The sequence below is a fragment of the Phocoena phocoena genome, chromosome 13 (assembly GCF_963924675.1).
Source record: "Phocoena phocoena chromosome 13, mPhoPho1.1, whole genome shotgun sequence".
NCBI lineage: Eukaryota > Metazoa > Chordata > Mammalia > Artiodactyla > Phocoenidae > Phocoena > Phocoena phocoena.
In genome coordinates this window covers 66271665-66297074 of record NC_089231.1, presented here as the reverse complement: position 1 = coordinate 66297074, position 25410 = coordinate 66271665, and the positions used below count along the sequence as shown (strand labels likewise).

Below are 25410 nucleotides of genomic sequence, written 5' to 3'. Positions count from 1 at the left end.
TCAGGGGTGAGAAGGCTGGTTTAAGGAGGCTGCACGTTCCAGGCTGAAGAGCTGGGCCGGGGAGCTAGCCTTCCAGTCTTGGCTCTGCATCCAGGTAGCTGTGTGACCTTGAGGGGGCAGCTTCACCCCTGTGGGCTTCAGCTCTACAACCGACAGCCCTGCTGGTCAGGCATTTTAAGGGCATAAAGCAATCTGAGTCTTATTCGTGTCCACTGGCATTATTTACAGGGCTCCCCCTTGGAAAGTTATTCCTTGTAGATCCCCTTTATCCAGAGCCTGAAGGTTAAAATAGCGTTGAGTCTAGAATGTGAGCTCTGAAAGGACTCACAGAGCCCGCTTGCCCCATCCTCTGATTTTACAGAGGTGCAGCACCTGTGTCTGATCCTCCTCTCTCTCTTCCTGCCCGACCCTGCACGTAGCAGAAGAGGAGGAACAGTTTGTGTAGAGCCACAAAGCTACAGGGAATAAGAGCACCCTTTGGGGTGAGCCCCATGGTCCTCTGCTTACTTTGGGGGTGGGGATTTTTCTGCAGCCTACCTCCACGTCTCAGGACAGATGGGGCTAGGCAGAGCTGTGGGGATGGGCTAAGATCATAGACACAGGTGATGCTGAGCATCTGGGAGAAGAGTGATGAAGGGACATCTGAAGCTGTGTCCTGCTGAGCTGGGGTCCTTTCTGACTTATTGAAGATGCCTCTGGTCGTGCACCCCTGCTGTGACTCCTGGGTGTCCTCCAAGGGCTGCAAAATGCTCTTTGCAAAAAAGGAATGTAGAAAACCCAGCCTACCCCCTGCAAATAAGGCATGGAGACAAAAACCCGGTTGGAATCTCGCGGCTGAGGTTTCCACGGTGGCTCCACTCTGCTGCCCTTCCCATTGGCTGGGCGTCCTGCTCCGGCTTTAGCAACAGAGGCTCAGATACACATCTCCTTCCTGATTGGCCAGGCTGTGCTGCAGCGCCATAGCAACAGGGGCAGAGGGACCAGTCTCTGCAGAACAACTTGAGTCACTATCTACCTGGGGTGGAGCTGAGATCCAGAGGGCTGCTTGCAGGGGATGCAAACTGGAACAGGTAGCCCCCACCTCAGCTCAAATTCAGGTGGGGAACCCTCCTCCCTGCTTGTCCAGGGTGTTGGGAGGCTGCTGGGCTTCTCTGCCTCATCTCATCTATCCTGTATCTTGCAGCATCTTCCCAGTCCTTCTCTTGCTCCAGGGCTACTGCCTCTGCAGAAGGAACACCAAACCTCTGGCAGTGCCAGCGGTTAACTCATTTGCCCAAAGTCACGCAAGTTACAAGCTAGAACCTGAACCCGCACTATATTGCCTGACTTAAAGGCTTTAGAGGGTCTTTGCTGGAAAATCTAGGGTTCCTTTTTTTTTTTTTAATGGACTTTGTTTTTTAGAGCACTTTTAGGTTCATAGCAAAGGCACAGAGCTGAAGGTACAGAGATTTCCTGTAGTCCTTTCAGTTTTAGTAACAATCTTCCTTTAATTCATCAAACAGCTAATGCTTTCTAAAACACTCTCCTACCTGATCCTCCCAACAATTCTGTGAGTTTGGTAAGTAAGGGAGGAATGACCCATTTTATAGATGAGGACACCAGAGCCCAGAGAGGGCAAGTGATTTGTTGCATGTCACACAGCATATTTGTGCCAGAGCTGGGACTCCAACCCAGGCCTCCTGAATCCTTGTCAGGGCTCTACCCACAAACCATTGACTTATCCATACCAGGGGGCCTCCAGGAGGGTTGGAGGGATGCTCTGAGGGGTCCTCTCATCTGTTTAGAGAACAGTGGCTGAATAGAATCAAGCATTCCAATGTCTCCAACATGGACCAAGGGTTTCACATCATAACCCCAGTCCCTGCCAGGCAACTCCTAAATTTGGCTCTAGTCCCCAGGAAGGGTCCTTGTTTCATTGCAAACCTCGCTGTCCATCCCCCTACATGGACAGGAGAAGAAACACTAGTAAGTTAACTACAATCAGTTTAACATTGCTCTGTGCTTGAAGCTGTGCGGAGGGCCTGCCTGACTCTTCGTTGCAGCCTTGGGTCTTCACTGTCCACTGTTTACAGATGCAGAGGTTGGTGCTGAGGAAGGTCAGGCTGCGTGCCAAGGTCACACAGTCAACAGTGCGGCCACAATTCAGACAGGAGGCCCCCTGACTCGAAAGCAGGCTGGCTTGAACAGTGTGATGGGCTCTCTGATGCAGAACAGTAGCTCCAAGAGGCATTGCAGAGCAGAGTCTTTTGCTCTTGGGTGTGCATTTTTCCCTCAGTGGAGGCAGTGGCTGGACCTATTTTTTGTTGCTGGAAAAGACAAGCTCAGAGGATCTGCTTTGTGTTAGGGATTCAGAAATCCTTGGCTGCCAAGGAGTGACTCGGTAACCCCAACACTGTCTCCCATTGCCTAGTGTCCCAGGTTTGCAACCCTTCAGGAGGACGTGGCTGGGCAGCTGGTACTTGGCAATCAACACAGAGGAGAGAAAACCCAATGACTTCCTTGCTCTGAATCTGAGCCCCCGCCGAAAATGAATGTTTTGGCAGATTTCTTTCCTTCCTGCTCAGCTTGTGCTCCCAGAAGCTCTTGCCCCTGAAACAGAGGCCAGCCACCTGGCCTGCCCTCCTGCCCTCCCAAGGATACTGATTTTGGAGGACACGGAAGGTGGGAGCTCATGCCTGCCACTCTGCTCCCCTAAGGCCCACATCAGCAAGGAACAGGCCCACGAGTTCACCACGAGCCATGGTCTGCAGCATCTTCCCTGGGCTAGACACCCCACAGATGCTAGGGAGATGGCAAGGAACGAGCCATTATGGCCCCTGCCCTTGTAGAAGCTGCTGCCCAGTGGAGGAGAGGGACGGTGGGTCCATAAGTGAATAAATCGTGATTCCCGAGAGCAGTAAAAGCCGTGGACAGGATGAGACAGGGTAACGGGACAGGGAGTGACTGGTGGGGTCGGGGCAGGGTGGGGCGGGACAGCAGGTGTGTGTGTCCTGTTTCAGCCAGGATGGTCAGGAAAGGCCTCTCTGAGGAGAGGTGACATCTGAGCACATAGGACTTGGATGAAAGAGGGGAAACTTTTGCTAGGGGAAGTGCGAGGGGCTGTGGAATTTAGCAAATGCAACAAATGTCTGCTGAATCCCTACTCTGCATCACGGGACCAGAACAGACAGAGGACCTGCCCAAGGCACAGTGGCAACCCAGAAGAGGTACTACCCAGGCCTGGAGAGCCAGGAAGGCTTCCAGGAGGAAGCAGCAACCCTTCGGAGGCCTGAAGGATGTCAGGTCAAGCACGGTGGGGCAGCAGGAGGCGTGGAGGCACTGAGATGGTTCCAGTGGAAGAAAGCATCTGCAAAGGCCAGAGGAGAGGGAGAGCTCGGGATTCTCAAATAAAGGCAAAGAGCCGTTTCTGAAGCAGAGAGTTCATGTGGAAGAGAGGGAAAGGATGAGCTTGGGGCCCAAATGGGCCTCGGAGGCCAGTTAAACACTCCAACATTTTCCTGAATGCAGTTTCCGTAGGATTGCCAGGTTTAGCAAATAAAAATACAGGTTGTCCTGTTAACTCTGAATTTCAGATAAACAAGTATTTTATTTTTAAAGTAGTTATGTATTCAGTATTTTATGTATTTATTTTTGGCTTCGTTTGGGTCTTCGTTTCTGTGCGAGGGCTTTCTCTAGTTGCAGCAAGCAGGGGCCACTCTTCATCGCAGTGCGCGGGCCTCTCACTGTCGCGGCCTCTCTTGTTGCAGAGCACAGGCTCCAGACGCGCAGGCTCAGTAGTTGTGGCTCATGGGCCTAGTTGCTCTACGGCATGTGGGATCTTCCCAGACCAGGGCTCGAACCCGCGTCCCCTGCATTGGCAGGCAGATTCTCAACCACTGTGCCACCAGGGAAGCCCACAACAAATAATTTTTAAGTATAATTATGTGCATGCAGTATTTGGAACATTCTTATACTAAAAAACCATTGTTTATCTGAAATTCAGTTTTAATGGGGCCTCCTGTATTTTCTCTGGCAACCCTGAGTTTGGGCCCACAGAAGCGTTTTAAGCAGGGAATGACGTGGTCGGATTTACATTTTGTGAAGCTCCCGGGATTTGTGGGGAAACACGCTGGAGGGAGACCAGGATGCGGGTGGGGAGGATGAGGCTCCTGCCTTGTCCAGGCCAGAGAAGCAGAGGCCAGGGAACAGAGCATCATGTCATGCATCATGTCACCTGCCTCCTCCACTGAGAGGGTGGCCTTGGGTAAATCCCTCAGTGGATGCAGTCTCAGGCCGGTGACTGCAGACCAGGTCAGACCCCGGCTCTGCAGCATGAACCTCTGGGTTGGTCTGCTCCCTCTGGGGCCCTCAGCATCCTCCTCTGTCAAATGGGGGGGTTCAATCAGAAGAGATGGTCCAAAAGGGCCCCTCTGTTCCTGCCGTCTTGGGCTCTCTGTCCATCCTCTGTCTGATGCCTCTCTGGGGTGGTGCCCCACCATGGTGACAAGTCCAAACCTTGCTCCTTCTTCCCTTCCAACATCACTTCAGCCGATGAATGCAAGAAACACCCACACACCTGGTTTGGGAGAAGGCACTCCAGAATCTGCTGAGGTCCCACTGTGTGATGAGCCGGGTCCTTTACATCATTCGTCCACGTTAATTCTCACAAAAGCGTCTCGGGGAGGGTATCATTATGCCCATTGCACAGATCAGAGAACTGAGAGCTCAGTGGTGCGGCTGCTGCCCAGGTCACAGAGCTGCGTAGTGCAAACCTGGGGTGGAGTCCAGGTCTGGCCGGCGCCAGGGCTCTGTCCTCCACTGTCTCCAGGAAACGTCCCCGGGAGTCCCTAATCCCCCACATAGTTATCACCAGGGCTCAGTCAGCAGTCTCCTTGTTCCACGGCAGGCACGTGCTGCCCTGGCTCTTTCTGAGTTAAGCCAGGGGCTAAAGCGCATTGGTGTAATGCGCATCTGCTGGGGGCTTTCCGGTCTAGGAAGCCCTTTCCCATCTGTGCCCTCCTCACGACCCTCTGGGGACTCTGCAGGCCCCTCAGCCCTTCTAGCCTGCCGCTCTGCCGCAGTGGAGTCTGCATTAAATATTAACGGGGCAGCTCCTGGCACCGCTGTGACGTCAATTACCGGGCTGCTTGATGAGGGCTGTGGCTGCCTTTCCAAAGTGAAGCAGTGCCTGGAATTCAGCTGGCTCAAATGGCGTCCCAGGGGGCTGGCTGTCGGACTCAGAGAAGATGCCGCTAATGTAAGGCATGGCAGGAGTCCAGGAGTTTTCCTTCCATCTCCCCTGCTCCCTCGGGGCCCGGCTGGCATCCCGATGCTGGCACGATGCCTTTAGTCATTCGGCAAATATTTATTGAGCACCTGCTGTATGCCAAGCACAGTTCTAGGCTCTGGGGATACAGTCATGAGCGTGATAAGGTCCCTGCATCATGGGATTCCCTGTCTGGTGGAGGAGAGGGAGAAACAGTCTCAACGCAGAGGGGCAGACCCAGCACTGTGCGCCAGAGCAGGTGCCCGACCCAGCTTGTGGCCGAGGGATCCTTCCAGAGGAAGCTACAACTATGCTGAACCCAAAGAAGGAGCCTGAGTTAGGTCTGGAAAGAGGAGGGGTGAGCGTTTCAGGAAGAGGGAACAGGATCGGAGCTCAGACTCTGGTTCTACCCCTTCCCAGCCATTTATCTACAAGCTGGGTTTCCGCTGTACAGGGGTGTTGTGTTATGAGGACCAAACGAAGTCATGGCGAGTGATGGCACAGGGCTTGATTCAGGACAAGAGCTCAGCGGTAGCTGTTATGAAAATAGCTCTGTGCCTTCACAGAATTCCTCACCGTGCCATGGAGGCTTACTTTGATTTGGCGAGATGAGAAACTGAGGCTCAGAGGGGTGACATCACAAAGCCCTGGGTAATATTGTGGATCAGACCCCAGGATGGACACACGATCCCAGGCTCTGACGCGGGCTTTTTGACATTCTCTGGCCATAGGCAACCCAAGCAGTGGCCTCAGCTCAGCGAGACATAGAATATCACAAGAGATCTCAGTGTGAATTCCTCGGCCTTCAACACTCCCCATCTCGGCCTTCTTTGAGGTAAGGCTGCAGCTGTCCAAGGACAAGCCCAGGCCTTGGCTTTGCGGTGGAGCCTGGGCATAGACCTTGTTCTGCTGCTAATCTACTGTCTGACTGTGAGTGAATTTTCTTCCTTCTCTGAGCCTCAGTTCCCCATAGTTAACACTAAAACCAGCTCTCATCGCCTGGGTCTCTGATCCTCCCAAAGAGCTGTGGCAGAGGAATTATTTTTAATTCCATATTGAAGATGAGGAACCAGGCCACATACAAGTGGGGGCTGGATTTGAAGCCAGGCCCATCTGCTGGCAGAGCTGACTAACGGCCCATCATGCAGTGCTGTCTCTCAGAGAAAGAAAGCCAGCCTGAGCTGTCTCCAAGATCCTTAGTATGAGTCTGTGATTCTGTGAGTTCCATGCTGCCTCCAGGCCTTCAGGGCCCAGTGGTTTCACAGGGAGGGCATTTCAGCTTGGGCTGATTCTCCAACTGTCCCATATAAAGGAGGTAACAGGGGACTTCCCTGGTGGCGCAGTGGTTAAGAATCCGCCTGCCAATGCAGGGCACATGGGTTTGAGCCCTGGTCCCGGAAGATCCCACACGCCACAGAGCAACTAAGCCCGTGCGCCAGAACTACTGAGCCTGCGCTCTCAAGCCACAACTACTGAACCCACGTGCCACAACTACTGAAGCCTGCGCGCCTAGAGCTCGTGCTCCACAACAAAGACAAGCCACTGCAATAAGAAGCCCGCACACCGCAACGAAGAGTAGCCCCCGCTTGCTGCAGCTAGAGAAAGCCCGTGCGCAGCAACGAAGACCCAACACAGCCAAAAATGAGTGAATGAATGAATAAATAATTAATTAAATAAAGGCGGTAACAGCACTGTCACAGGCTTCTGGCAGGCAGCACCCACTCTCTCCCTCATCCACAACCTCGTTCCTCCTGGCATCAGCCCCGGGGGTGGGAGGTTCAACGTGAGCGACAGGCCCACTTTACGGATGAGGAAACTGAAGCTCAGAGAGGTGCAGCGACTTGCCCAGGCTATCCCAGCTACTGCAGAAGAGCTGGGATTTGAGGCTGCGTCTGGCAACTCCAGATCTTATACTCCAAGTAACTGCAAGGCGGCCAAATTCATCCGGGAGACTTCCTCCTCCTCCTCCTCTCAGCCCCCTCCTAGCCCCTGCAATCTTGCCTCCCTCCCCCTGGCTCTCTCCCCGGTCTTATCTTCCACGAGGCTGCCAGTCAGTTAGCTATCAGCCAATTTAAAGCGTTTCCCTCCTGGAAGGCCTTGGCCACTCACAAAGAGGGCTCTTGTGGTGGCATTTCTGCAATAGGCACAAGGTGTGATCAGATTCGATTCAGCACTCATGAAGAGGGGCACCCCAGGGCCTCAGATGATGAATGAAACACAGGCCCTGTCCTCCAGTGTTTACATTTTACGAGGGAAATGCCAACTTCCTTATGAAGTGGGAAGCAGGTGGTATGAGTGACAAAGAGTGACTCTGCCCCTATTAGCTCCAAGACCTTGGGTAAGAGAGCTTCCTTTTCGCCATCTGCTTAAATGGGTACAAGAGGAATTCCCCACCTCACAATTGTCATGAGGATTAAATGAGATCATGGATTAGATGAAATTGCATAGCACAGGGCTTGATGCCTAGTAGCTGGCCAGGAAACACCAATCCTACCAAAAGAAGTCCATGCAGGTGGTGGATTCCAGAGTCACAGTGGGAGCGAGCAGAAGGAGAGAGTGCTTCTTGGTGGAGACCTGGGAAAGCTCCTTAGAGGAGGTAAGATTTCAGCTGGGTATTAAAGACTTAGAGGAAGAGGTAGAAGAATGGGAAAGTTGGTAGAAACTTGTGGGCAGGCTCTGTGAGCCCGGTGGTCCTAGGATGTTCAAGAAGTAGGTGTTGAGCTTGGAAAGGTGGGCCAGGGCCAGGTCATGAAGGGCCAGGTGGAGGAGCTTGTATCTTTTAAGGGGAAAAGGGTGTCCTTCCTACCTATGACCCCAGCGGCAGCTCAGGGCTATCTGCAGAGACCAGCCCCCTGGAGTCAGCCTTCTCCTCTGGCTTTGGTGCTGCCAGATCCCTTTGTCTCCTGAGTCAGGGCCAGCCCACCACTGTTGTCTGGAAGAAGACAGAAGGCTGTAGAAATCTGCTTGCCTCCTACTAACATACTGGGGAGAAAAAGCTGTTTTGTAGCATAGTTGCCTGGCAGGGAACCTTGGTGGAAACTCAGCAAACCTCACCCTCACTTCCAAGGTTATGATTTAAGCAGCAGTTGATGTGTGCCGCTCAAAGACTGAAAGAACGTTTTCAGGTGCTCAGAAGGTCAGGGGCAGGCACGGAAAGAAGGGTGATGGTCGAGTGGGTCTGGATCCGGGGTCCTGCTCCCTGCTCTCTGCACTGCAGTTGGGCAAGATACTTAACCTCCCTGGGCCTCAGCTTCCACATCTGTAAAGTCGGAACGATAATACCGACATTTCCTTGACCAAGTGGGAGTGTGCTGGCCACCCGCTGCCCGTGGCCTGCTGTGGAGTAGGTCCTGCTACTTTCCTCCACTCCTTGTATGGATGTGGTCCAGACACTGGGCCTGTGAGGCATCCCTGCTTCACCCTCTTGAGCTGCCATGTCATTTGCTGAACTTCCAGTGGTGATATACCCTAGACCTTCAGAGCTGGAAAAAAGACAGAACTCTGCCATCCAAGCCAGTGTAGCCTCCCATTTCACAGACAGGAAATCCAAGGCTCAGAGACTGGAAGTCACCACACTCCAGGCTCTGACCTCCAGCTTTCCCTGGACCACCACAGCCCCTCCCACCTGGGCCGACCTAGTGAGAACCACACAGAAGCTTGAGACGATTATCCAGATGGTTCCAGCCAAAGGATCTAGAAAATTCTGGCTAAGAAACACAAGTTCCTTGACCATCTGCCGAACTGAAGCAAAAGCCTTTTTCACCCTCATTTTAACTGTGATTCCATAGGCAACAGCTTCACTTTCTCCCCCAGAGCTGAGCTCCTTTGAACAAACTTGTGTGTGTGTGTGTGGTGGGGGGGTGCTGCTGAGAACGGGGCTCTGAGCTCTGCCAGCTCACAGATTGCAGCTACCAGGACATTTTCACACTTCTTAATGCCAAAAGCTGCCATGGAAGCCAATCTGCTCCCAAAGCGGGCTTTCAAAGAGTGGCGGGAGGCTCTGGCTGATCCTAAAATCTGTGCACTCAGGCTGATCTTAGACACAGGGGGTGGAAGTTGGTATCAGTGAAAGGACACTGGGGCCCAGGCAGTTGGCAGAGAGTGGCCATGAGTGGGAGGCTGCGGGTGACCGCCTTGACCACTGAGTAAGCACCTGACTGTTCTAGGTCTCCCTTTCCATACGATGGGGTTAACAGCCTCTTTCCCAGAGTTGTGAGGATTTGGGGAGCTGGTACAGGCGGGTCAAGTGTTTACCCCCAAGCCAGTCAGCCAGCCAGCAATTAACAGCAAGAGCTGCTGCTCCTGGTGGTGGTGCTATCATCACTGGCTTGGGATCAGCCGGCTCACCTGGGCAGCAGGAGGCCTACATTGGGTGGGGGGGGGGGGGAAGAAAATTCTATCTGGGTGACACGAACCTGTGGGTGGGTGGCCCCTCCATCTCAAGCCGGTAACCATGCTGACAGTGTGAACGCCATCTCTCCAGAACAATACCAGGGCTTCTTTGTAACACGTCCCTTGGCGTCCAGACTTCGCAGGGAGCTCAGAGTGTCCCAGGACACCCGAGGAAAAAAGGAGGACGTGCCTTTTCTGGGTCACCTATTCACGGGGCTCTGGCAGAGGGCTCTGGCAACGCTTTGGAAATCCAGTCCTGCGTGAGAAGCAGTCATTACCACTGGCTCAGGGTGGGGTGCAGCAAGGAATTTTCTACAGTTGTGATGGCTGGTGCAGGCAGGGTGTGAATGTGCTCTTGCCGAACCCCAACCCTAAGAAACAGGATGGTCAGTCCCATTTAAAAGGGGCTTCCTGGGGGTGGGGTGTGATGAATTGGGCGATTGGGACTGACATGTATACACTGATGTGTATAAAATTGATGACTAATAAGAACCTGCTAAGGACTTCCCTGATGGCACAGTGGTTAAGAATCCACCTGCCAATGCAGGGGACACGGGTTCGAGACCTGGTCAGGGAAGATCCCACATGCTGCGGAGCAACTAGGCCTGTGCGCCACAGCTACTGAGCCCGCGTGCCTAGAGCCTCTGCTCCACAAGAGAAGCCACCACAATGAGCAGCCTGCGCACCGCAAAAAAGACCCAACACAGCCAAAAAATAAATAAATAAAATTAAAAGAAAAAAAAGAACCTGCTGTATAAAAAAATAAATTAAATTCAAAAATAAAAGGGGCTTTTCCCCAAGGGTACTCAGCTGGTAACTGGCAGAGCAGGATTTAGACCTGAGTTCAGATCCTCTTCCCCATGACATCACACACATGTCCTTGGATAGCTGGGGGGAGAGTGTTGCTCTGTTCCCTGAGTGAGACCCTGCCAGGTAAAGATGCAGCGGACTTGGCCCCTGCTCTGGGTACCTGCTCGGAGCTCTGGGGGCCACACAGTGTGTCTGACCTTGATCATCAGCCCCCTTCCCCTGGTTCAGAGGCCCTCTTGGAAATTGTTCAAAAGCTACATTGCTTGATAGGACTTAGAGCCCTGGGAGTAGGTGATAGAGCCCTGGGAGTAGGTGACCTAACCAAGGTGGTCATCCTGGCTTTATTTACAAGACTTTGGGGAGTGGGCAGCTCTCTCCCAAGGGTGAAGGAGATGGATGCTGATAAGTGTATAAGCTACAAGAGGGAGACTTGTGTGTGCTTTTTACAATCTGAATGATCCCCAAAGGGGAGTCACACCTTGACCCCTTGTCAGCTCACACCTCACGACATCGTGGGGCCATCAGGCCTAGGAGTCTGACAGAACTGAGCTTGAATCCTGGCTCTGCTGATTACCAGCTGTGTGATTTTACTCAAGACATGGAACATCTTCAAGCCAGTTTCCTCATCTGTAAGATGGGAATGGAAATCCTACCTACCTTACAGGGGTATCTTGAGGGAAAAAATATGCCCATCTCTGCAAAGCACCTGGCCCAGTGCTGGCAACGTGGTAGATGTCCCCTACCGTTCAAGAGTGGGCGTGGATAAGGTCGCCCAGGATAAGGCAGAGGGCCTGGGCAGAGCTCTGAGGAACCCCCGAATTTCCGGGTAGGATGAGAAGACAAGCTCACACAGGAGACAGAAGAGGAGTGGCTGGAGCAGCAGAGGGGAGCCAGGCGAGTGCAAGGTCATGAAAGCTAAGAGGAGAGCCTGTCAAGGAGGGGCGAGCAGTTGTGCCAAGTGCAGCCAAGAGGGCCAGGAAAGTGAGGACTGTGCAGTGACCTTGGATTGGTGGCCACAGCAAGGGCCACCTAGATGGAGGAGTGGGGGTAGAGCCAGAGTACACTGGGCTGAGGTGGGGGTGGTGGGTGGGTGGTGAGGAGGTGGAGACAGTGAAGTTTGGTGAGAAAGAAAGCAAAGCTTTATGGGCGAACCAAAGTTGTCCCCCATTTGACATTTATGAATGTCAAAATCAGTTATTTAGAATGCTCCAGTCTATCTGATTTTTACTGTTTTGAAATCAATCTCAGTCCAACATGATCAGAAGTTAGAAGGGCTCTAATCCCTCTAAGGGCTGGAAGGAACTGTGGAGGTCCCCCCAGTGCTGGCCCTCCTCCACCTCTCACGGGAATCTGTCCTCCTCAGGCCCACGGTGGATGATAAGTTATTATCTACCACACTCTTTAACGATATTCAGTAGGGGAAAGATCAGCCTGGTTTGTTAACCTCGATTCCATTTGTAGTTAGCAAAGGTGAATCCTCAAAGCATGGAGAAGCCTGGGGTGGGGGTTTCCTCCCAAACGCTGTGTCATGGGTACTGAGGTCCTCACTGTAGCATCACAGCAGGTAGAAGGCGGCCCAGGAGGCAGGTGACCTAGTATGGAGGTCCCAGCTCTGCTGGCTGTGCAAACTGGGGTCAGCCTCTCCTCCCCCTGATACCTCACTCTCCCCTTATGTAGGATAAAGGGTTGGACAGTGGTGAGTCTAAGGGTCCTGCCAGCTCTGACATTCCAGGATTTCTCCTATTCTACAGTGATTTAAACAGTCCTTCAAGTCCAGTTCTCCAGATGGTAAAACTGAGGTCCAGAAAAGGCCCACTCTCCAGTCCCTCCCTCTCCCTTCTAATGCATCTAACTCTGTGGAGCAAGATTCTGGGCCTGAAATATGGCTTCCATGCCTCTGGTGGCTCCTGATTACTTAAGGATAAAGCCTTAAATCTTCAGCCTGGCACTGAAAACATTCCATGATCTTGTTCTACCCCACCTCATGTCCCACTGCCAGGCCTCTCTCCTCCCCATTTTGTTTCTATCCTCACTACCAAGCCCTCGCCCTTGCTGGACCCCCCTCCCTAATACCTTTTCGCTGACTCTCACCTCCTTCAAGGTCCAGCTTACCTGCTCTTCGGTTTTTAGACCTCCACTTCTCAGAGGCAGGGGCTGTATCTTACTTATTCTGTGGCTACTCCTTCCCCCAGTGCTGAGCATGCAGTAGGTGCTCAATAAAATGCTCAGAGAACATGAGGCCCCTTCACCTGCACTCTCCTTGGCATGTTGTACTAAGTCTGGCCATGCTTTAGTGATTGGGATTTTCCTCCCTTGTCCGGGACCCAGACCAGCGCCTGGCACCAGGGGTCCTCAGCATGGAACGCCAGGACTGGGCTCAGTGACCAGCTGGTCCACTCTCCTCTTTGCCACAGGAGGAACCTGCCACCACTTACAGGCTGTGTAACCTTGAGCAAGTCACTAGTCTGGTTTTGACAGATGGGGAAGCCAGCAGGGCCCACCAGGGGTGGAGGGTTCTGAGCATTAAATAGGATCATACCTGGAAAGGCCTAGCACCGGCCCATCTCCTAGCAAGTGTGTGGTGACTCTTACCTGTCCCAGCGGGGCCACTCAGTCTCTCCTCCCGTGGAGGGCACAGTCTGCACAAGGCCACTTCCCAGGACGGGGACGCAGTGAGTGAATGTACATGGGGCTGTCCCCAAAGGCCGGACCTGATCCTGCCCAGCCAGTGTTGACCGAAGCTCAGGGTGTGGCCCCCAGAAACCCATCGGCCAGGCTGGGCGGGGGTGGGTCCGGGGCACGTCCGTCCCTCCGGCACGCGGCCTCCTGGCTTCCCCAAACACTAGGTTTATTTGCTTTGGGGGCCCTTCTCAAGCCAGACCTCTAACCTGGACTCAGAGACGCCTTTCTGAGTGGGGTCGTGACAGTGCGCAGACTGCACGGCTGCCATCACCGAGGCCACCACCCCCACCTCCGCTCCGCCGTCCCAACCCCAGCCCTCCCCTCTCCCACCTCCACCTCTGCGGCGGTAAAATGCAGCACTCGCTAGGCGCCTGCGCGGCTCTGGGGCGGGGCGGTGGCCTCAGCTATTTATAGAAGGTGACGTCACCTTGAAATAGACCGTTAGGGCTGGCCCGCCCTTCCCCCCTCCCCACTCGCGCAGCAACGCGCCGCCCGGCCCGGCCGCTCCCACTGCGCAGGCGTCCTCTCGTCCTCCCATCCCCCCGCGCGGCCGCCTGTCCTCCCTAGGCGGCGTCCGCGGCGCGAGCCACAGCGCGCGGGGCGAGCCAGCGAGAGGGTGAGCGGCGCTACCTGCTGCCTGCAGCCTCGGCCGGCCGGCGAGCCAGTGCGCGTGCGCGGCGGCGGCCTCCCCTGCGACCGGAGAAGACGAGCGGGCGAGCTAGCGGAGCGGGGCGCGAGGCGAGGCAGGGCTCAGCGACATGGGGGACCGCGAGCAGCTCCTTCAGCGGGCGCGGCTGGCCGAGCAGGCGGAGCGCTACGACGACATGGCCTCCGCCATGAAGGCGGTGAGCGCGTCGGGAGCCCGGGCGGCCGGCCGGGGGCCCGGCGCAGGGGAGGGGTGGGCAGCCGGGCGGCGGCCCCCTCTGGGCCAGGGGCAACCCCGCCGCCCCACTGGGCGCGGCCGCCCGCTCTCAGCCTGCTCTTCCCGCGCCCGCCGCGCGCCCCGCCATTTCCTGTGGCCGGGCCTGGGGGGTGTCCAGGGAGGGGGCGCGGCGGGGACCCCGCGGGTGGGCGGGGGTCGCGGCATCCCAGCTCGGAGCTGCGGGTGGGGGAGGGTGCTCGAGGGAGGGTGAGGGAGCCGCATTTCTTCTCCTGGACCGTTCTGCCAGGCTGGGTCACCCCTTCTCGCCTTCCTCCACACACCCCAACTTGTAATAAAGAATCATCTAGTGAGTGGCGCCCTGTCTCTCCTGGTTTCCTCTGCCACGACCTGAACTCGGTGTAATGTCGATCCGCTTTTGCTCTGATCGCCGGCATCGTTCTGGTTCCATTATTCCGCGCCCGGGGTCCGCTTTGTGTGCGGAGACCCCCCATCCTGAAGTCCGACGAGGACGCGGGCGGGAGCGCGGCGGGCCTGGGTCCCCCTCCCAGGTTGGATGTTGCGCCCATCTGCCCGGAGACTAAAACGGGTCCTGACTTCTGGGGGAGGCGAGCCCTTGTGCCTTTGCCTTCCCGAGACCCCTGGAGACTCGTCTGCAGCTCCATTTCCGGGGAAGGAGTCGTGGCCGGCCACACCCTGGCCAATGCGGTGGATTAGATACCACCTGCGTGTCTGAGACCTAGAGTTCCGGTGACCCTCCCACTGTCCCTGTCTCCTCACAGTAGTTCACGTTTTCTCTTAATAAACATTACTTATCTCTGCGTCAAGGTCACAGAGGGGTAGAGCCACAGCTGCGGCCGCCAACGTGCCATGTTCACCCAGTGCACAACCTCCTGAGACGTGGGAGGATCTGCCGGGGCCCCACCCTAGACCTACAGACTCAAACTCGCAGGGGTGGGACTCAGATCTGCACTTGAACCAGCCCTCATGGCAAGTGCTATTGGGTTTAAGTTGAAGAATTACTGCCCTGGGTTATATAGCTCATTTGCCCTTCTTAGGGTCTTGGGAGGGGATTTCCTAAAGAAAAAACTACAAATATCGAGGCTCCGTTAAATTTCAGAGTCATGTGAAAAATTCCTTTTAAAGCTTTTGATATTAATATATGAAACATGTTGTTGAGGTCCGTGTTTAGGATTATCCAGGTAAGAAGTGTTATCTTTTCCATGTTGTTCACGTCACACGTTGAACCAGGTGTTTGGAAACCACCACCACCCATTTGTTGATTCATTGGTGATGTGGAGTTGATCATGGTGTTGTGGGCCAGGTAGGAGCTTTTCATCCAGACCAGGGACGATTTAGGTTTGGGACCTGAAGTCTTGTGTAATTCTGGGGGTCTTAAAAGGAAAAAAAAGTAGGGTATATGAGTTTAGCAAATTTCACAGAAACAGGACTGACTGCATTTCCTTGGAAGGGGTCCTGAGCTTAATCTTCTTTGGGATAAAGCCACTTCTGTCCACACAGCAAGTGACACTTAAGTGCGCCTCTTCTCCCCAGTCACCGAGTGGAACTGGGATTGTGTGGTTGAGGCCGCTTTCTGGACATTTTAGCGAGGCCCTCGCCTATCCTGCAAGTGGCACTTTGAAGGCTGCAGTTTTAGGAGCCTTTTGGGGAATAAAGAAGGGATGGGGCTGGAAGCACAGTGAATTGAGGCTAAGGGAAAATGACTAGAATGTAGTTCTGGAGCTATAGGAAACCCGAGGCAACTTGAAATTGGAAGTAAGGAAAGAATGCAGAGATGTAGCCGAATGGAATACAGTTTGTGGAGAGAAAATAATTGGTTTTCTGGTCTTCGAAAGCAGGCTTGAAAGATGCTTTCCTGCAGCTACCTACTTGTGTACACAGATTTTCTCTGAGACATTAAGGTAGGATTTTGCAAACTAATGGACCCTTTCATGTATTGGGAATATGTAATATCTGTATCTGAGATGATTGATGGGTTGGATAGGCCATTGAAAATTCAGTGCATACTCTAATTATGTCATTTCAGAATTGTGATAAACATTCCCTCAAGGTAACTCCTATTAAAAAATAAGAACTTTTTTGGTCAGTATGCCTGTTTCTTCTATTAAATAATTTTTTTTTTGGTCACCTAAATTAATGGAATATATTTATTGGAAAGGACTTGGCAAGGGTCAGTGGAAAACCGTTTCTCATGTTTTACCTGTTAAGTTGATGTTTGTATGTTAAATTCTTAATATTATTGATAAGACTCAGTCCCATTTCATTAATATCATAGACCTAAAATATAGCTTTTGGAAAGAGTTGGAATTCTGATAACCCTCTGGGCTTGTGTGGGTTTTATTCAGGGCAGGTAAGTAGGCTTCTCTACCGCACCTGAGTGAGGGGATGTTCTGATGCCACCACTCTGTGACCTTGAAGCTCACATCTCTTGTCTTCTGGTCCTCTGAAGTGTGTAAGTTGTAATGTTGGTGTTACTATCAAGTGGGCTTTCAGCTTTCATTCTTCTAACTTGTTTTCTGTTTCCTTTATAATTTAAATGGTAGCTAATAATATTGCCTGCCTGTAATGATTGATGTCCCGTATGCTACCAGCGTCACCTGGAGGATGCTGTCAGTAAGGCTTTAAGAAATCACGCATGTTGGAAACAAAGGTGTTGGCTCACATCAGTTGAGAACTGCAGTTCCCTGCCTTTCGTCCTAATTTGAAGAGGCAAGAAATGTTTTTGAAGTGAAGTAAAGACGTTTCTTCCAGCTCTGCCCCATCTCGTACCTTGTCCCTTAACTAGAAAGAAACGCTGTGAAAGATTCTCGAACCCAAGTCCTTCCTAGGCCAGGCTTGGAATGCCCTTATACAATTCATAACCTCTATAAAGTGAGTGCAGTACCATCTTAGGAGAACTACGAGGTAAACCCATAAAGTGGCATAAAAATACTTGTGCATAACACTAAGTGATTCTAAGGAAAGAGGGTAACTAACCAGATAGATTTCTAGTGAATATTCATGGACAGACATAATTCAGTCATGTCACTTATTGCCCTTGGTCATCTTTTATATTAAAACATAGGGGCAATCATGAAGTTTTAAAATGTCAAAATTGTTTGGGATGGCATGGTGTGTTTTAACATTGATTACAAAGTTGACAAAGGACGGGGAGAAATATGTCTGAAGGACTTGAAGAATATCTGTAGCAATCTTAAGTGCAGGCAACAAAGCTGCAGCTTAAGGAAATGAGTCGGAGGGGAAGAGGTCCAACCAGTGGCCCGAGGCTGTTATTCCAACAGCTGTGAGATCCTGGGAAGTGGGGAAGTGAGCAGGTGGTATGTAAAAGGAGAGCACAGCTGAGTGGCCCAGGGTGAGACCTAACCCGTGTTGCAGTTACTGAAACTAGGGATGATTTGGAGGTGTACCAGAATTGTGGTTAGTGTGACACCTTAAAGCCACATTGGTAGGACCGTTTGAAATCTATGTAAAATAGCAAGTCGTGTTTCCCATGTAAGTATCGCTTTGTCACGTATTGACTGAGGAAGGAAGAAGTCTCTGCATTATTCTTGCAATATCCTCAGTTGAAAGACACTTCAGTTGGTGAACAGTTCACATAGCTTTGCTGCATTGACGTGGGAGTTGTCCCCATCTGGGTTTGGGGTTGCTGCATTATCCCCCGAAGAGCTCCCACAGTCAAGGATCTCACTACTCCCTTAAGGAAACCAAAAATGTATTTTCTCATCACTGTCTGGAATTTAATATTAGTGGTAGACTGCAGTGTCACACTTTTCCAGAAAAACGGTTTGGGAGGGGATACCCCAGATGTGTTTTCCATGTTACAATTCATCAAGTTTATGAAATTTATCATCTTACCTATTAGGCAGTTAGTAAATGGTAGCTTTTATTCCATGTGTACATTTTCATTTAATCTTGCGAACAACTCTGGATGGATCCTGTTATTAACTCCATTTTACAAATGAGATTTGAAGAGATTAATTTTCTCAAGGTTGAGCTGTAAAGGGAAGATTTGAACTCTCAAATTTAGAGCTATCACTTTAACCACTGTGACAATGCCCCGTGAGGCTAAGGAATCATATTTCTTTCTAGTATACTTTCTGGTCTATTAGCCATTGTCATCATTGGTGACTAAGTTCCAAGCCGTTAACATAAATGGGCTTACCGAACAAATAATTCCCTCTATTAGATGTAAGTCATTTTTGCCAAGTTTGATTAAAAACAGAATCTACCACTTACGGTTCTTAGCTGCAGCAGGGGAGCATGAAAGGCAGACTCATCTGGATTGTGCTGTTCTCTTGAAGACCAGTTTTTTTGCTTAAGAAGCAAAGTATTAATTGAATTTGAGTTCCTGCTATGAATTGAGAAGTGCAAGACCATGTTACATTATAGTTGTGGTGTTTTAGGAAATTGTTTTTCCATATTGCTTTTAGTATATTTTGTAAGCCTAGAGGCCCCCACATTTCAGTGTCTAGGTTGTTGGTGAGATGCTCCCAAGTGTCCAGGTTGAGGCTGCCCCTCCCACTCCTCGCCGCAGTGGCATCCCCTCCTTGGTGGTGGGTGTTGGCACTTCCCTGTGATCGACACTGGCACAGCTTCTGAAGCCTTCGGTCCTGGTGCCTCAGGGGCAGTAGGGTAGAGTGACGCTGTTCAGATGGGGTTCTGTATAATGCCTGCCAAGACCTGTGAAAATGTTTACTTATGTTCAGAGCAAGACCAAGGTGGTCTCTTAACGGTACAAAGCGAGCTATTTTGACTAATGTTAAGCTTAGAGTGAATATTCATAACCTGAACTCACCTGCTCTGAGCTTGAAGCTGGCCCCTCTCCCAGCCTTGCAGAACTGCAGCCTCGCCCTGGTTTAGACAGAGGGCAGTCTTTCCAGGCTTGGGCAAGTGGTGACCAATGGCAGGTGCTTTGCCAGCTGGGGTACAGGCAGAATCCTCACTTTCGGGGCATTAACTTGGGAAACAATCAGCCAAAAAAGCTTTCATCCCTCAAGCTCACTTTTCTTTTTTCTTTTTTTTTTTTTAATATATACAGGGTTCTGCCAAAGAAGCTTAAAGATTTTATGATGTGGTTATGTTTACATAATCATGAGGTTTTTTTTTTCTGTTACAAGCTCTTATATCAAAAGCAAGCTTGCTGGTAGCATGTGGGTGTGGGTAGCTATAAAGTTCGGGGTGGTGGCTGTGCTGTGTGTGTGTAGCTGTGAAGGATGAGAGCGCTGTTCAGGAGTCGCATCAACCCCAACTTGAGCAGTGTGGCTTGGCAGCTCAAGGGTGATGTTTTTTTGTTTGCTCAGTGTTCCTTCTGAGGTTGGATGTTTCCCAGATTGAGAACTTTAAGTTTTCCCAAATAGTCCGTGGGCTGTTTTTGGCAGCGGGTCTATTTTTACTCACAAACACATAGTTTATTGCCTTGTGAGTTAGTGGGAGGAGGCCCTTAGGGATTTTTGAGTAAGCCAGTGGTGTCATAGGAAGATAAATGAATTCGTAGCCGACCAGGTTGTTCGTGACTTTCAGAAATGCTGTGTAGTCCAGAGCGGAGAAAATGGGTGAAAGGAGTTGGTGCAGCCAAAGGCTGCGTGGTGAGGACGTACATGAGCAGAATGGCTGGCAGGGAGTCCAGTCCTCAAAGGAGATGAGAGGAGAGCCTTCCTGAATGGGAAGGGTCCATCAATTTAAGGTTTTCAGGAAGCCTGTAAGTAGGATTACCTGGGGTGGGGAGGTGGACAGGAGAACAAGACAGCAGGGTGGCTGCAAGCAGAGGTGGTGGAACCCCTTGCAGCTGGTATAGCCACGTGAAGATATAATGTCTGGGGCGGCCGCACTGGGCGCACCTGGTGTGCGATGGAAACGAGAGTGTTGAAACTGGAGTTGGAGCAGGAATAAGGTTGAGAACCTTTGTCTGGGTCTCTTCTATCTCGAGAAATCCGTGTCTAGTCTTTGTTCCTTATTAGAAACCATTTAGAAACTTGTGATTGTTGAGATGCAGTAAATCATCTCCGTAGACCCCGCAGATGGCCATCCCGCTGGTTTAGTCTTAGGGTGGTTGGGACCCGTTCCTGCTTTCCTTTCCCTACACCGTTTGCTTCCCAGTGTCTGCGCCTCTCAGTGGGTGACGAGACTTCTCTTGAAGTCTCCTGGCTCCCGTATTTTGGAATTTGAAGTGTTGGGAACTCGTGCTAACTAACATTAGCGAAGGTTATTTGCAGTAAGTATCACCAGCCAAGACTGGCTGTAAATCTTGTTTTAATAGGCCATCTGATTTTACTTCAGTCCGTAATTTTCCAATCTGGGGAAAACTCCCGATTTTCTTTAGTTATCCGATCAAGTAATAAAACTGTCTTCCTCCCATAAGTTTCCTTTTGTTAACCGAGCTGTAATCCAGGAGTATTAAAACACACTATATTTAAATGTATCCAGTTATTTCCTAGTTAGGCCCTGGCTGGGGTTCTGAGAACAATGCTTGTGTAGCCGTTAGTCACACTCAGCTGATGCGATAGTGATTCATTCAGACTGGCAGGCCACCAGGTGATCGTTGCATAAACACTGACACTCCTAGTCAATGATTTGTCTTGTGAAGGTGTCATACATATTGTCCAGTAGCCTTTTTTGGCATTTTATTCCTGATGGAGCAGGGATCCTCGGATTCCTGGAACCCACAGATACACCCACGTTTATGTTGATATTCAATAGTATTGACCTCGGGCCTTACCACACCTGTTATAGTTGCTCAGGAAAAATGGAATCCTAGGATTTCAGAGCTGAAGCAGTCCTTGGAGACTGTTTGGGCTAGTCCCCCTTATTTGACTTTTGATGCCCAGAAAAGCTGTGTTCTGTTGAATGTCACACAGCTAGCTCAGGCTAAACTCTAGATGTCTTAAGTTTTTTTTTTTTTTTTTTTTTTTTTTGGGGTATGCGGGCCTCTCACTGTCGTGGCTTCTCCCGTTGCGGAGCACAGGCTCCGGACGGACGCGCAGGCTCAGCGGCCATGGCTCACGGGCCCAGCGGCTCCGCGGCATGTGGGATCTTCCCGGACCGGGGCACGAACCCGTGTCCCCTGCATCGGCAGGCGGACTCTCAACCACTGCGCCACCAGGGAAGCCCTTAAGATTTTTTTTGAGTAATGATACCACCCCTTGTGCAAACACTGTGTGATATATAAATATTTCAGATATGCACTCAATTTTAATGATGTGCTCTGGGGACATACTTTGAGGTGTCTTTGCAGTAGTCCAACAAAAGCAGCTTTACTGGTCGCAGGATGAAGTATATAGTGGCTCCTTATGGATGTCATTTGCATTTTAACATCAAGTGGCCTTAGTTGGATTTACTTATTGGAAGATCTGAGGAGCTTTTCAAATTCTTTTCTTGCCTCATGTTTTGTTTTACTGAATATTGGCCTAGAAAAGTGTCATGCTAAAGGATTCAAGCATTCTGAGATTTGTCTTAGTATTTGAGATGGAATTTTGATTTATAAGGGTTGCTTCCTTAAAAGGCCAAATTATCAGAAAAATATCTACAATGTCTCTTTATACTTTTAGTAAGCAAGTGTGTTTAAAGGCACTCCCTGAAGGAGAAAACTAGTGGGGTTACAGGTCTTGAGGGGAGCATGGATTGTGGATTAGTAGAGAGGAGGGGATTGCCCCAGACCAGCGTGGAGACCATTCCTGTCTTTGTGGGGAGGAATGAGGAGCCGGGCTTGCAGGCAGCCCTCCTGGGGAATGTCAGGGGCGGCTTGTAGCTGAAGACCACACTGAAGGAGGAAGTGGGTTGGGTTGATTGACTAGGCAAAGAGGGAGAGGCCATCCCTGGCTAACGATTTGCAGCAGAAGAGTACGGGTTCTGGGGACAGGGAAATGGGGAAGTTAGAAGAGGGAGCTGGTATTTTTATTTTGTCTGGGATTTGTTGAGGAGGGAGGTGGTGGTAGACAGTTGCGTGTTTCACTTTTAAGAACTTGGCACAAGTTTTCTAATTTTACACGTTTAATGATTACATTTGTTGCTTATGTTCTTGAACTACTAATTTTTCAAATAGACCTATCATCCTTTTTAATTCATTTTTTTAAAACTTCTGATTCTCTACTGCTCAGTCTTCTTAATCCATGGTAAGCATGTCTGTTTTATTATGTTGTTAATAAGTTTCTCCATCAGACTTGGCTTTTCCCTTCCATTGGAGCAAGTTCTGTCCTTATAGTTTGATTTAAGTAATGCCTTTTTGTTGAGCTTTGTGGTTTTCTAAGTGCTCTTCTTTTTTCTTTTTCTGTTTTTAAAATTAAAGACCTTTCCCAGTAGGTAACATAGTTGAGGAATCCCCCCACTTTATAGAAGATACAGGCCAATTTAGTGTGTTAGTGGCTTTGCTGGGGCCCAGAGTTTTCTGATTCTAAGTCTGTATTAATTTCCTAGGACCACCAAACAAAGCCACCACAAACTGGATGGCTTACAACAAGAGAAATGTATTTTATCACAGTTTGGAAGGCTAGAGTCTGAGATTGAGGTGTTGGCAGGGCTATGCTCCCTCTGAAGGCTCTAGGGGAAAATCCTCCCTTGCCCCTCCTCGTTTCTGGTAACTCCTGGTAATCCTTGTAATCCTTGGCCTTTGTAGACACATCACTCCAGTCTCTGCCTCCATCATCACATGGCAATGGCTTTCGTCTTCAGATCTCCCTTTTTCTTATAAGGACACCAGTCATTGGATTTAGGATCCACCTTATGCAGTATGACCTCATCTTGACTTGATGACACCTGCAATGATCCTGTTTCCAGATAAGGTCACGTTGATGGGTACCAGGGGTTATGACTTCAACATGACTTTTTGGTGGCACAGCTCAGCACAGCAAAGTCCACTGTTCCTTCTACTGATGACACAGCTGGCTTGCTTGCCATTGGCATCATGAAGAATTTGAAATTTAACGTTTCCACTTAAAATAATTGGTGCTTCCATCCTTGATGGGCAGTCAGGGTTTCCTGTCAGGTAGGTCAGAGTAAAGCTTGCTGCTGAGTAGTTATGCCTCCTTTCAGCAGAGGCTGGGGACACCTTATTGTCACTAATGCATCTGTTTTGGGTTGGGGGAGGGCTGGGTTTACCAGTGGGTTCCACGTGTAACCAGGGTGAAACTCTGGCCACTAGATCTGTGTGGTGTTTGAGCTCATCTGGGAAACTCTTCTTTGTTAATAAGTGTTTGAGGGAGGTGTGATTGGTTCTTTCTAGAATAGAAAGCTGGAAGTAGACTTCCAGTCTGTGATAACCTTTGGACATGTGACAAAGGAATTGTATGATTTTACTGTGAGAATATCTTACGCAGAATAGCTGAGCCCCAGGGCTCTTCCCCACCACCTCCTTGTGCACCAGCATCTCACAACCTTCCATCAACATCTTTATCCCCACACCTCCGCCAAGGTGAAGGCGGCATCTTAGAAGGCCTAAATTATTATGACTTTTTCAGAGTCCTTATCACTAATATTTTGAGTTAATATCTATCTCTTCTGTTAGACTGCAGTCTCCCTTCAGATAGGATCCTTGTCCAGTTGGTTTTTCTTGAGTGGCTTGTCCATAATCCTGTTTTTGAGGAGGGTTGTTGACTGGGTTGAAGGGAAGATCTCTCTCCAGGGTTTTCAGACTCGGGTCTCAGTGTTTATCTTTTGGGGATGTTGCAGGTGACCGAGCTCAACGAACCTCTCTCCAATGAAGACCGAAACCTCCTCTCCGTGGCCTACAAGAATGTGGTCGGTGCCCGGCGGTCTTCCTGGAGGGTCATCAGCAGCATCGAGCAGAAAACCACGGCTGACGGGAATGAGAAGAAGCTGGAGAAGGTTAAGGCTTACCGGGAGAAGATCGAGAAGGAGCTGGAAACAGTGTGCAATGACGTGCTGGCCCTGCTGGACAAGTTCCTCATCAAGAACTGCAATGACTTCCAGTATGAGAGCAAGGTCTTCTACCTGAAGATGAAGGGCGACTACTACCGCTACCTGGCAGAGGTGGCTTCTGGCGAGAAGAAAAACAGTGTGGTCGAAGCTTCAGAGGCAGCCTACAAGGAAGCCTTCGAAATCAGCAAGGAGCACATGCAGCCAACACACCCCATCCGGCTGGGCCTGGCCCTCAACTTCTCCGTGTTCTACTACGAGATCCAGAATGCGCCCGAGCAGGCCTGCCTCTTAGCCAAACAAGCCTTCGATGACGCCATAGCCGAGCTGGACACACTAAACGAGGATTCCTATAAGGACTCCACGCTCATCATGCAGCTGCTGCGAGACAACCTCACCCTCTGGACGAGCGACCAGCAGGACGAGGAAGCCGGAGAAGGCAACTGAGCGCCTCGGCCCACCCCCGCCCCGACCCCATCACCACCGGTCCTTCCTCACCACAGTCACTAAGTATCTAGTGCTAAAGCTATCTGTATGGCAGCACAGCTACTCAGATCTGCTCTCTGCCCCCGGGAAGCAGTTCCAGATAAATTTATGGGCATTGCTGGACTGATGGTTGCTTTGAGCCCACAGGAGCTCCCTTTCTGAATTGTGCAGACAGGTGCATTCTGAAGGAGGCATTTTCCTATGCCTGCTGATCTAGGTGAAGTGCAGGCGAAAGCCTCGGGGAAGTTAGGAGAATTAACCACACAGGCTACAGTTGGTATTTAAATGGTCCACTTAAAACCAGCTGCTAGTGTTTTGTTAAAGCAGTACATCTGTGCATGCAAAAGTGAATTCACCCCTCCCACCTCTTTCTTAGCTAATGGAAAACTGTTAAGGGAAGCTGATATGAGAGACCACTTGCTCCTTTCCATCAGCTTAATAATAAACTTTAACGTGAGGTTTCAGTAGCGCCTTGTTTGCCTCTTTAAATTATGATGTGCACAAACCTTCTTTTCAATGCAATGCATCTAAAGTTTTGATACCTGTACCTTTTTTTTTTTTTTTTGGTTGCGACTGTTTAAGAATCATGGATTTATTTTTTTGTAACTATTTGGCTATTGTCCTTGTGTATCCTGACAGCGCCATGTGTGTCAGCCCATGTCGATCAAGATGGGTAATTATGAAATGCCAGACTTCTAAATTAAATGTTTTGGAATTCAGTGGGTAAATAAATGCTGCTTTGGGGATATTATCTCTGTGTGTATGGTCTTTGTTTTTCCTGCTCTCAAGGAGCCCTATCACGGCTCACCACTTTGAATCCTGATTTGATCTCTCAAACCCTGAAGCATTTCTGGAATAGTGAGTCTTGGTGCCCCCTGATTCCATCACACGTTTTGCAGTGTACACAAAAGACTCATGAATTTTAAATAGTTTTGCGTGAACCCAGCTAACAGCCTCTCTGATCCCCTCTTCCTGTTGCTGGTGCCTGTACGGAAGGAGCCGAGTAGACCCCAATGCCGTTTTCCAT

General features: G+C 50.6%; 1 protein-coding gene across 1 annotated transcript; it reads left to right on the top strand.

Moving 5' to 3' along the window:
• Positions 1–13565: 13565 nt before the first annotated feature.
• Positions 13566–25134, top strand: YWHAH (tyrosine 3-monooxygenase/tryptophan 5-monooxygenase activation protein eta). The gene is made up of 2 exons (XM_065890530.1): positions 13566–13974; positions 23691–25134. Exons 1-2 carry the CDS (start codon positions 13888–13890, stop codon positions 24342–24344), a joined length of 741 nt encoding a protein of 246 aa, XP_065746602.1. The 5' UTR covers positions 13566–13887; the 3' UTR covers positions 24345–25134.
• The last annotated feature ends 276 nt before the right edge of the window (positions 25135–25410 follow it).

What these genes read in the sequence shown, in the direction of transcription:
- YWHAH (XM_065890530.1), top strand. Translation starts at nt 13,888, where the DNA reads ATGGGGGACCGCGAGCAGCTCCTTCAGCGGGCGCGGCTGGCCGAGCAG. An exon ending in TGGCCTCCGCCATGAAGGCG is followed by an intron (nt 13,975 to 23,690) that starts GTGAGCGCGTCG and finishes GGGATGTTGCAG; the next exon opens with GTGACCGAGCTCAACGAACC.